General features: G+C 46.4%; 1 protein-coding gene across 1 annotated transcript in view; it reads left to right on the top strand.

Moving 5' to 3' along the window:
- Positions 1–12,888, top strand: part of KIF26B (kinesin family member 26B) — a 555,676-nt gene that overhangs the window by 261,434 nt on the left and 281,354 nt on the right. The window contains exon 4 of the mRNA XM_015127721.3: positions 560–726. Within this exon, the coding sequence (XP_014983207.3) occupies positions 560–726 (167 nt within the window). The remainder of the gene's footprint in view (positions 1–559; positions 727–12,888) is intronic.

Below are 12,888 nucleotides of genomic sequence, written 5' to 3'. Positions count from 1 at the left end.
GGTAATTCATTGTGGCTATATTTATTTTTATTAGTTTCTCTGTGTTGCCTGCTTTATTAACTTTCCACAGCAAATCACCACCACCACCCCACCAAATACTGTTGTATTTTGATTCCTTATGTTCTTTATGAGCAGGCTTACTTCTCCCTTAATGAAACTATGCCTTTGCCACACTCCTCCCTTTCAGAGCATTCGGGGCTATTCCTGGTAAGAAGTCAGCATTAGTTAATGTTACTGTTCTCGTCTTGGGCTGCAAAGAGTGCATGGATAATGGTTCATGTTTTCCCCTCCAAATGGAGGGAAGACACAGACATAATTGAAACTTACAATGTCAGGGGATAATTTTATACCATTATTTTTAATGAAAACGGGGAAGTATCTAGCTAAAATGCTGGAAAACAGCCTTCTAGTAGCCCTAAACACCCATGTGTAACTGAATGCGGGTGGGATGGAAACCTGTTCCCTCTTGCCTCCCTCCCCCAAATAGAGAGATGCTGTCAGTGGTCAGGAAGTGCAGTGAGCCACAGGTAATGAGCTCCGTATCCATTTTCTTTGCCAGATCTCCCAGCTGATGACAGAGAGTGGCCGGGAGGGGCTGACAGAAGCAGTGCTGAACCGCTACAATGCAGACAAGCCTTCCGCCTGCGGCGTCCCAGCCTCCCAGGGCTCCTGCGTGGCCAGCGAGACTTCCACAGGCACGTCGGTGGCCGCCTCCTTCTTTGCACGGTAGGAGAGCTGTTCAGATCCTTGGTTCTTTCCGACGAGCCCACCTGGTTAACCTCTCACATGGACTAGCTCAGCTGAAACACTAGGAGGAGTTTGGGGCCATTCTGTGACATCATTCATTAAAACAGGGTTTTTCAACCCTGGCACTTTGACATCTTGGGCCAGCTGACTGTGGTGGGGGCTGTCCTGTGTGTTATAGGAGGGCTGCAGCATCCGTGGCCTGTACCCCTTGATGTGTGCCCATAGTACCCTCCTCATGTCGTGAACACCAAATGTCTGCAGACATTGTCGGAAACCCCGGGGTTGATAACCGCGGCTCTCTTGATGTGCGGCTCTGCAGATGGTCCTCCTCAGCACAAGGACTTTGGAGAGGCATTCTTCTGGCGGGGGTTTCCAGATTTATCTTCTCGTTACAGAAATCGAACTGCTTAAAAGCTATTAAATGGATGGCGGGTTTTTTTCCCCCCTTCTTGACAGATTAGCCAGAGCGTTATCAAATACTATCCAGCTAATCTTGGGAACTTTAAAAATACAAGAAACAAAAAAGAAAGGTATTTCAACAATGTTTTCTGCCTAAATTTAGCAACATGGCAGAGACGGGGCGGGAGACGAAGGACAGCTGAGCAGGAAGGGACTTCAGGAATTGTCTGGTTCCATCTCCTTATTTATGAACGAGGAAACCAAGGACCAGGAAGGTCAACTAGGAGTGAGTTTATAGCACAGCCAGAAATAGAAACCAGATTCCTCTACATTTTTCTGTATAACTCATCTTTTAATTTGATGCCTAGAACTGAACCTTAGAAAACTTTCTCCGCCTAAGATTTGCAAGCTCCTGAGTAAATAGGACATAGAATAAATACGATAGCATCAGATAGGAAATCACAAGACCCTTTGGGTTCAAGTGGCAGTTCTGCCTCAGTTTCTCCATCTATAAAATGAGGATAATACCTACTCTGCAGTGTCGCTCTGAAGACTAAAATAAGGTGGTGATAAATTGTAAAGTACTGTAGAAATGGTTACTACTATTTCAGTAAGAAGGAATATTGTGTGGCTTTGCTTGTTATCTTTATGAATGGTAACATCCAGAACACAAATGTGGGGAAGGGGCTCTGATTAGGACAGCGGCAAAGCAGAGAAGGTCAGAGGGCTAAGACCCTGGATGATGGGACCCTAAAGGCAGCACACGGGGCTTGTTGGAAGACCGGCTTTGAGGGTCTTCACTGTACTTTGGTGCTGTGATTATTGTCCTGTGAACACTTGGGACAACTTGAATGTGTGGGAAGTAACAGGAAATATGCACAGGCTGGCCACGCAACAGTGGGGACCATTGTGTTAGCCCTGTCTGGACGTGAATCTCTTTATTGTCCCAGACCATGAAGCAGGGAGTCCAAGCTCACTGGGAGGTCATGTCCATGCCGTTTAGGGAGAGAATGAAGAGAGGGAACAGTTATGAGGACATGTCACAAGCACACAAGCTCCTAGGAGGTTATTAGAACGTGTCCAAAGGAGGCTGACCGAGGCAGGTTCAGTTTGGAGAAGAGAAGGACTCTGGGGTACATCATGGATGCCCTCAGCTATCTCTCAGGCTATTGTATAAATGGAGACTTGGTTGGTTCGGTAGAGCAGCCAGGTATGTAGGCAAAGGCTAAATAATGAGGAGGAGACGGACCTCCCAGCTTAGAATGAAGAACTTGCAATTCCAATGGCTTCAGGAGAGAGTGAGATTTGTGTCCGTAAGGGAGATCAAAGCTATGTTGATGTCGATCCTGGAGAGAACATTCAATGCTCAGATGGGAATTGACTTCTGATGTGCCTTTCTAACCTGAAATTCTTTGAATGTGGAAAGTCTTCCGTTCAGTTCCATCCAGAGAATTTTCCAGAAGGTTGACTGACTCACAAAGTAACCCCAAAGAAGATTTGAAGCAGGAAGAAATAAGAGGTGAGGGTTCCCAATGGGCAGAATTTAAGGGGAACTCAGGTTCTCCTTAAATTCTTGGTGCAAGGAAACCAGCAGCGTGTTTGGAGCTGGGGAAAGGATGTGGAAATGAGACGGGCCTGGGAACCTCGCAGTGCTGGACGAGTGGTGTGCCTGAGGCCAGAGGTCTGGAGATCAGGGGAGGATTTACAAACAAGCCCACACACAGCAGGGAAAGGAAGGACAAATCACTAGTGAAAGCCTAGGGTGGAAGGGAGATACTGAGGCAAAACCTAAAAGGTACGGGCCAGTGATGTCAACTGGGGCAGGCCCTGCAGGTGATGCTAGCGACAAACAAAGACTTGAAACTCACTTCTTCAGCATGACAAGGGCTTGCAGTAGGAGCTTTCCAAGAGCTGGAAAGGATCCCTAAGGCTCCCCAAATCTTCATTATTACTTTCTGTGTAGTGAACGCTGACAGCACTTGGAGCTTCATGGTATAAGCATTAAAAGTACATGGTTTGTATTCAAAGGGTTTATACTGTACAGTGGGAAACAAGTGCCAGGTGAAAAAGAACAATCTTTCTATGGATTTTCCCCCCACTCTTTACTGGTGACCATATTTTGCCCTGTTATTCTCATCATTATTGATGAGAACTATTGTTAGCTGGGCTTTCCCACCTCCCAGCGAGGGAGGCAGCATATTAATAACCCCCCTGTCACTGAGGGCACCCAAAGCAGAAGTGTGAATGACTGGCTTCAGGCCCATACTGTCAAGAGACAGAACCAGGGATGTATCTGACATGTAGATCCCCAAATGTCCATGTGATAAGCCAAAACCTGCCCAGCTTATGCTGTCAGTAAACTGAGTTCAAAGAGCCTTTTGGTTTTAGCTGAAGCAAAGCTGTGTAAGGTGATGGTAATGACAGCTTTTGATAAGTGTCTGTCCTCATAGGGGTTTGGGGGCAGAGTCAGCTCCTACACCTCCAGCCTGTGCTCACCACTTTCAACTCTTCCTGCTTGACTGCAATGGAGACATAGTCCTCTGAGTCTGCAGGGCCCTGGAACTCTCCTGCAGCTCCAAGTCAAGACACAAGGGTGGCCTGCTCTCAGGAAGCTGTCCTGGGCTGGGCGTGGTGGCTCACCCCAGTACTTTGGGAGACCAAAGTGGATGGATCACTTGAGGCCAGGAGTTCAAGACCAGTCTGGCCAACATAGTGAGACCCCGTCTCTACTAAAAATACAAAAATTAGCTGGGCATGGTGGTGCATGTCTGTAATCCCAGCTACTTGGGAGGCTGAGACATGAGAATGACTTTATTAGGGAGGTGTAGGTTGCGGTGAGCCCAGATGGTGCCCCTGCACTCCACCCTGGGCGACAGAGTGGGACTCAGTCTCAAAAAAAAAAAAGAAGGAAGGAAGGAAGGAAGGGAGGGAGGGAGGGAGGGAGGGAGGGAGGGAAGGAAGGAAGGAAGGAAGGAAGGAAGGAAGGAAGGAAGGAAGGAAGGAAGGAAGGAAGGGAGGGAAGGGAAGGAGGGAGGGAGGGGTGAAGGCGAAGCAGCTGTGCTGAGGGCCATTTCATTTTATATGGGAGGGATGGCATTTGCCGAATTTGTGGCCAATGTGGCTGGTGTATATCGAGCACTGAGTGGGCATCACTCACTATTAACTACCTCTTCATATTCAGCCTCCCTTCATCTCACAGTAACCCTGTGAGGCAGAGCCTATCATTTTCTCTGTTTTATGGACAAAGAAGATGGTTCCTCGAGTTACTGACCCAGAGCCACATAGCCGGGAGTGGCGGAGTGGGAAATCCATCCTCATTTCCTCTCACTTGAGAGCCCATGTTCCTATTATCTGTGCTAAACAGACACAGTAAGACACTTTATTATAGGGTTTTTTTTTTTCACCATAATCATGAACTGATGATTGCTTATAAAACAGGTTTGAAACTAGTAGGCCCTGTAATTTGTTTGAGAAAATGAGTAGAACAACAATAACAAAAACAACAGAAAAACCCCTAATTTGTTGAGGGTCGCAGATGTCCACTTTTCTCTGTGATATTAATCTTTATTTAAAATGTATTTATTTTTATTTTAAAATCTTTTTTTGAGACAGAATCTCACTCTGTTACCCAGGCTGGAGTGTGGTGACATAATCACAGCTCACTGCAGCCTCAGCCTCCCAGGCTCAAGTGATCCTCCCACTTCAGCCCCTTGAGTAGCTGGGGCCACAGGAATGCACCACGGTGCCCAGCTCATTTATTTTTATTTTTTGAAGAGATGGGGTCTCCCTATGTTTGTTGCCCACGCTGGTCTTGAACACCTGGGCTCAAGCAATCCTCCCACCTTGGTCTCCCATGGTGCTGGGATTATAGTCATGAGCCACTGCACCCGGCCTAAACTTTATTCATTTATTTATTTTTGAGATAGAGTCTCACTCGCTCTGTTTCCCAGGCTGGAATGCAGTGGCACGATCTTAGCTCACTGCAACCTCTGCCTCCCAGGTTCAAGAGATTCTGCCTCAGCCTCCCGAGTAAGATTACAGGTATGCACCACCACGCCCAGCTAATTTTTGTATTTTTAGTAGAGATGGGGTTTCATCATGTTGGCCAAGCTGGTCTTGAACTCCTGACCTCAAGTGATCCACCTGTCTTGGCCCCCCACAAAGTGCTGAGTATTGTTTTGATTGACTAATAAACATTGTATATATTTATGGAGTAAAAATATGTTTTGAAATACGTACATATTGTGGAATTAGCCTTTTTTTTAAAATGCTTACTTTCTAGAATTGTGGGTGGAGGTGTGGGTGGACCTTGTTACATTTCAAATTCAATGCCTATAAAATAAGAATGTCAATTTTGAATAAACAGTGTGTGGTCTGTGCTGGTCCACACACAGTTACTGGTCTGTGATAAGTATAGAAATTGAGAGGAAGCGTTTAGAAACATCTGCTGATGGAATAATTTTCTGTCTGTTGAATCTAAGAATAAAAAGTCAGGGCTTGCATTTTGTGTGTAACTAGAAGTAAAAGAAAAAGTGGTCCTTCACCCAGATAGTTTGAGATGCACTGCTACAGCGGACGACGGAGCGTGAAGCACCTGTTTTGTGCTTCTCTTCCTCTCACGGTTGTCTTTCAACAGTCAGCATCTTAGTAGCTGTCTTTGCTTCAGAATTTCAGTACCCCCCCTTTTTTTTGAGAAAAAACACTGTTTCTGGAAAAAATAGTAACAGCCACCCAGAAAAGAGATAGAAACAATTGATCATCAAGTTGGTTAACTGTTATGTGCTGGCTTTGAACATCAAGAACATTTCAAACGAGGGACTTTTTTTTTTTTTGCATGATTTTCACATTAATAGAAAATGATGAAGTAGGATATGATTAGATTTTCCCATTTGCTGATGGTTCACTTTGAATAAAGATTTACTTAATGATGTACTTTACTTTATAAAGTATGAAGTGCATGAAACCCAATAAAAACTCTCGGGTGAAACCCTAGCTTTGTAGGTTGAGGCAGTGGAACCTTCATTCATATTTGGAGAGCAGTTAGTGGATTCTGGATTATGCACAGAATTGAACCCTGAAACAGAAAATGAATCTTTTGGGTGACCTCATATCTTTGCATTGATTTTCTTTGCCATATAACCATTAAAACTTATGTTTTGTTTTGTTTTGTTTTTTGTTGTTGTTGTTTTTGTTTTTTTTTGAGACAGAGTCTCACTCTGTCACCCAGGCTGGAGTGCTATGGTGGGATCTCGGCTCACTGCAAGCTCCGCCTCCCAGGTTCACGCCATTCTCCTGCCTCAGCCTCCCGAGTAGCTGGGACTACATGTGCCCCCCACCAAGCCCAGCTAATTTTTGTATTTTTAGTAGAGATAGGGTGTCAGCTGGGACGTGTTAGCTGGGATGGTCTCGATCTCCTGACCTCCTGATCCGCCCGCCTCGGCCTCCCAAAGTGCTGGGATGACAGGCCTGAGCCCCCGCGCCCGGCTGTGTTTTTTCATTCATGGAGAAAATTAGCTTCTGGAGAATTTTCATCTACATTCAGAGCAAGAGTTTGAAAAATGGTGAAAATGGACAAAGACACTGTCACGCTTCGGCAGAGCAGGCGTGGCCAGTTCCACGGCATTGAGGAGCACAGAGACTCCCAGTTCTGCCTTCAGACGGCACTTCTAGATTGTCATGTTTTTAGTGTTCAGCTTTTATGTTCAGTTGACAGCCTTTCTACCAAATTCAAATCAAATTTCCAAGTAAAATTATATTAAGGGCATTTTTTTTATTATCCATGATTTTATTTAAATTTTCCTAATATAAACAAATGCCTTTCCATTCTGATATCACAGGTTCTGATGACTTCAGATCAGAACTTACTCACTGTCTTCAAATCCTTTATTCTGTTTTTTTCTCAATATTGACTCCGTCACATTAGTTAGAGCTTCTCCCTCCCTCTCCCCCTTCCCCTCCCTCCCTCCTCCTCTCCCCCTTCCCCTCCCTCCCTCCTCCTCTCCCCCTTCCCCTCCCTCCCTCCTCCCTCCCTTCTTTCCTCCCTTCCTGTTTTTCCATCTGCTCTTGAAGATTCCTACCTCTACACAGTGTTTTCCTGTTGACGAAAAATGTCTATCCTGGGTCTGGAATTTTCTGGATGAATGTTGGTGTTCATCTCCCTATAGCGTCGCTGTCATTCATTTCTCTGGGGTCCCTGTTGTCTGCTTTCTCTTCCTCACTTGCCAAGCTGTCCCTCACTTTCTCCCACTGACTCCTCTGACTCCTTGCCGTCGGCCCAAACACATTCCTTTCTCAGGATGTGACTGTGTTTCTGTCCATCTCAATCTCTTGTGCGGTATCTTCCATCGTTGTTTTTGAATGGCTCCCTGTGTTACCTAAACAGCATTCTTCAAGCCTCTTGAGCATGTCACTGACTGTTGTGTGACTTATCTGACCAGTATCCCCTTGGGTCCAGAGGTTGGCGTGGTGTTAAACCAAGCCCCGCTCAAGCCCTGGGGTCAGGGCTAGGCTGAGCAGAGAGGACTGACCCCTGGCTCCGAGGCTCTGCCTTCAGGACCACGTGGCTTCTCTCGGTAGTTCCCTGTGGGGCCTGCTCTTCGTGCTGTGTATCCTCATGTGACCATATGGAGAGCTGTTACTGGTCTGATTACCATTATTGCCACACTCTTGCTGACAAGCAACTCAGATAGCGCCTTGCTGTGATGCTTTCAGCAAATGCTTTTCATATATAATCTTGATCTAGGCGGAGGAAAAACTGAGCTGGGTGTCTGAGATCCAACTCCTAGGCGTCAATTGACTATGGAGAGACAGGGCATGGTTTCTGCCTCCAGTTTCACAGCTTGAAACAGTTAATGTCCAGCACTGTTTCCATTATGACAGAATGACGCCTTACAAAAACAAACAGGCCGGGCGCGGTGGCTCACACCTGGAATCCCAGCACTTCAGGAGGCCGAGGCAGGCAGGATCACCTGAGGTCGGGAGTTTGAGACCAGCCTGACCAACATGGAGAAACCCCGTCTCTACTAAAAATACAAAATCAGCTGGGCGTGGTGGCACGCGCCTGTAATCCCAGCTACTTGGGAGGCTGAGGCAGGAGAATTGCATGAACCCGGGAGGCAGAGGTCACGGTGAGCCGTGATCACGCCACTGCACTCCAGCCTGGGCAACAAGAGCGAAACTGTCTCAAAACAAACAAACAAACAAACAAAAAACCCTTTTAGGAGCTCATATTGTACAACTTCACTGTATTATGATTATTTTTTTCTGTTTCTTGTTTTGTTTTCACTGAAGCATATTTTGCTTACCCTTAGCTCCTTTTACTTGCCACGGTCCCATTCTGACTTGGTGTCTGTTCTTTTCTCCCTCCCCCAGTGGATCCCCTCGTTCTCACATTCCAGCTCTCGGTCTGCCTGTTCCAGGACTTCCCATGGAAGCAGGGCCACCATTGAGCTTCCTGTGGGACACTTGTGGTCAGGGCCAACATGCATAATTGTGCCATCTATTCACAGAACCAGGGCGCCCAATTGTAGGCGTGAGTGGGGCTTAAATCCGTCCAACACTGTACCAGCCTGGCAGAGCCACCTCCTCTGGGGCTCTTCTCTCCTCCTTGGACGCAGGTAATGCCTGGGCTCATGTTGTCCTGGCCTCCTTCACTGGTGGCCAAGCAGTGCCACGGCTTAGATCTTTGAAGGGCTGAACTGGAAGGCAAACCCCTGCCCTCTGGGATTCTTATTTATTTATTTATTTATTTACTTATTTATGTATTCATTTATTCCTGACGGGTCGTAGCTTTACTCTGCTTAGAAAATACTCCATTGATTTCTTGGAAAAGAAGGGACTCTCACTCATGTATAATGGTGAAGTGAATTTTTAGGAGTCATAGTTCTATGAATATGGTTTCACTTTAACTCACCTCATGAAAGGAAAACATTAAGAAGCAACTAAGGGTGTATTTAGTACCATCTGATTTCAGGGGCCCTAGAAAACAGTCTCAGGCATTTACTGTGTGAAGCCGAACCTCCTTAGTTGCTTATGAGACAGCGAAAGCACGGAAGGAAAAGTGGCCGTAATTTAACATCGACACTGTTTACCCTTGTGCTAAAAACATGCCTAAAACACCTCAAATAGATAACCCTAACATCCAACCCCAGCAACCCCCGACTGTTCTATTGTGGGGGGTACGGACCGTAACAGAAGTGGCATTCATGGCTTGGCGTACACCACTCCGAGTTGGTGAGCTATGCTAAAGAAAACGGCCAGTGTTTGCGGCCCCTTCCCATCTTCTGCTGCAGGGAATGTGGTCAAATGGGGCATTTTCTGATTAAACAAGTCCTTTGTCTGACTGGTGGCTGGTTGGGGTGTTGGCAATTGGCTCCCAACATCTGGGAATCATTTCCACAGCTTTGCCTAGGTTGAAAACTCAATTCATGTCTTGGTGTGAATGTCTGAAGGGAAAGCAATTTCAACAAGCCTCAAGAATCCCAGGGATTCTTGTAAGATACTCTCAGGTTTAAGGATTCTAGTTCTTACTGCACATTTTGCTTTTTTTTTTTTTAATTGGTGCTGTGGTGGGGGCGGGGGTGGGGGTGGGGGCAGTGGTTAAGAGAGAAGGATATTGAATAAGCAAATAGAAAGCTGGAGAAGCCCAGGCTTGAATTCTCAGCCAGATACTGACATTCTGACTTGAGGCAAGTAACTTAACCTTGCTAAGCTTCCGTTGCTTCTGTTAAATGGAGATCATCATGTCTGCTTTATAGGATTATGGGGAGGATTAAATGAAAATGTGATAGTACTTGGTAAACTTCATCTAAATCCTACAGATAATGCGAAGATGGCCCTCACTATAAAAAGGATGGCGTTCTGTCCTCAGTGAATTCTTCACATTCTCTTTTGAGTAGATGACTTTTCGTTGCCACCTTTACAGGCTGTTTAGATGGCCCTTTGTCGTCTGTCTAATGACTGTCCAGGCCTTCTGTGGCAGTTGTATAGATCTGGTATCACGTCTCTGAGAACAAAAACCACCTACAGAAGAAACTGAAGAGCAATTCACCCTTAAATCTTACCTATTATGAATTAGATGCCATTGGTGATTGAACAGTGACCCATACAGAGAGAGAAACCTGCCCTCAAGTAGCTGCATTGTAGCAGAGCTCCAGGTAGGTCACTGTTCACTTCTAAATCTTTTGAAGAGGTTTCATTTTTTTGTTGGTTTTTGTTTTGTTTTGTTTGTTTTGAGATGCAGTCTCGCTTTGTCTCCCAGCCCGGATTGCAGTGGCACGATCTCGGCTCACTGCAACCTCCACCTCGTGGGTTCAAGCAATTCTTCCACCTCAGCCTCCCAAGTAGCTGGGATTACAGGCACCTGCCACCACACCCAGCTAATTTCTGTATTTTTTAGTAGAGATGGGGTTTTGCCATGTTGGCCAGGCTGGTCTTGAACACCGGACCTCAGGTGATCTGCCCGCCTCGGCCTCCCAAAGTGCTGGTATTACAAGCGTGAGCCACTGCACCCGGCCTTGTTGTTGTTTTATAGCCCTAGAAAAACTGGTCCCATACAATATGGAAGAGACTGAAGGGAAAAAAGAAGATGGGGAGGGGCTTTAAGAATTCTGTTCCCATAGAACTTTGTGACTCACTCAAGGGCAGCAAGCTGGAATTGTCACGACACTGACAGTGGACATTGACGAAAACAGTGAATAAAAGTAAAAGGGGAAGTGTTCTTTCTTTGTGCATACCCTCATGATCTGAATTGGGGGCTGAAGAGGGAGGATGGGGTGACATGGAGTTGATTCAGAAAAAGCAGAGTAGAAACCTGTGAACTGAAGGAGGGACCGATGGATGAGGAGAGGATGCAATTTTATCTAGCATATGTTGTGTAAATGTGTTTCCTGGTCTACACTTCTACCACCACCCTGATACAGTACCTCTATAACATGTTTCCTTCCTTCAGCCCTGACTCATTTAAAAATCATAATGGCCAGCCCGGTGGTGCCGTGCCTCACAGCTTGTAATCCCAGTACTTTGAGAGACTGAGGTGGGAGGATTGCTTGAGGCCAGGAATTCAAGACCAGCCTGGGCAACATGACAAGACCCTGTATCTGGAAAAAAATTTAAAAAGCAACCAAGTGCAGTGGCACATACCTGTAAAACTAGCTACTTGGGAGGCTTGGGCAGGAGGATCGCTTGAGCCTGGGAGGTTGAGGCTGCAGTGAGCTATGATCTCACCAGTGCACTCTAGCCTAGGCAACAGAGTGAGACCCTTCTCTTAGGAAAAAAAAAAAAAATCGTAATAGCCTACATTTTTGAGGGTTTCTTATATGCCACACACTATTCTGAGTTCTTGACACACATTTAATCTTAAGAAGCCCCCATGAGTTGGCCGTGTTTTTATCCCATTGTTTAGACGTGGAAACTGAAGCACTAACCTGACCAAGTTCAAACAGCTAGCAGGCAATGCGCAGGTATCTGAGCCAGGCGTCTGGTTCCAGAGGCCACAAACCAGAATATAAGCTCCAGATACAAGGTGGGGGCATTTGTGTCTTTGTTCTTGGCTGAAGTTCCAGCACCTAAAAGAACACTCAAGAAATGTTTGTTGAATAACTCGATGATGCTCTTAGCCACCATGTTCTCCTGCCTCCAAACCCAAGATGGGTTGCAATGGATAGGGGTCATTAAATACATAGTCTCAATGCAACGATCTCAATGTAAGACTAAAGTAGAGAATGGGTGCAAAGTGCACCACAGAAGCATAGCGGGAAGCATTTGGACCAACTACTCTTTTTTTTTTTTTTTTTTTTTTTTGAGACAGAGTCTCGCCCTGTCGCCCAGGCTGGAGTGCAGTGACACGATCTCGGCTCACTGCAACCTCCACCTGCTGGGTTCAAGCAGTTCTCCTGCCTCAGCCTCCCGAGCAGCTAGGACTGCAGGTGCCTGCCACCATGCCCAGATAATTTTTTTTTTGAGACGGAGTCTTGCACTGTCGCCCAGGCTGGAGTGCAGTGGTGTGATCTCAGCTCACTGCAGCCTCCGCCTCCTGGCTTCAAGCAATTTTCCTGCCTCAGCCTCCCAAGTAGCTGGGGTTACAGGCATCTGCCACCACACCCAGCTCATTTTTTGTATTTTTAGTAGAGATGGGGTTTCACTATGTTGGCCAGGCTGGTCTCAAACTCCTGACATTGTGATCTACCCACCTCAGCCTCCCGAAGTGCTGGGATTACAGGCGTGAGCCACCATGTCTAGCCAATTTTTGTATTTTTAGTAGAGATGGGGTTTCACCATACTGGCCAGGCTGGTCTTGAACTCCTGACCTTGTGTTCCACCCACCTTGGCCTCCCAAATTGCTGGGATTACAGGCATGAGCCACCGCGCCTGGCCTGACCAACTACTCTTTATGCTTCTAATTTTGTTAGTTACTAAAATATTGCTTCCAGTCTCATGCAGTAAAAGCAAAAGGTTTTTCAGTGACTTACAAGGCTCTGTGCGCACCGTCTGTCCCCTGCCCTCTTCCTCTGCCACACTCCCACTTGCTTACTCTGCTCTAGGAATATTGACCTCCTTGCTTTTCCTCTAAAAGTGCCAAGGCCATTCCTTCTCCCTAGGCTTTGTTCTTCTGCTTGGCTTAACCAGCCCTTCCTTCAGATCTTTGCTCAAATGCCACTTTCTTGGTAAGGCTCTCCGTGACCTCCCTGATTAGAATTACAATAATCCCACCTGCGCACCCCTCCCTCCCACATGGCACCTGCT

Source organism: Macaca mulatta, chromosome 1 (genome assembly GCF_049350105.2).
Source record: "Macaca mulatta isolate MMU2019108-1 chromosome 1, T2T-MMU8v2.0, whole genome shotgun sequence".
Classification (NCBI taxonomy): Eukaryota; Metazoa; Chordata; class Mammalia; order Primates; family Cercopithecidae; genus Macaca; species Macaca mulatta.
This window is presented reverse-complemented; position numbering and strand designations above follow the sequence as displayed.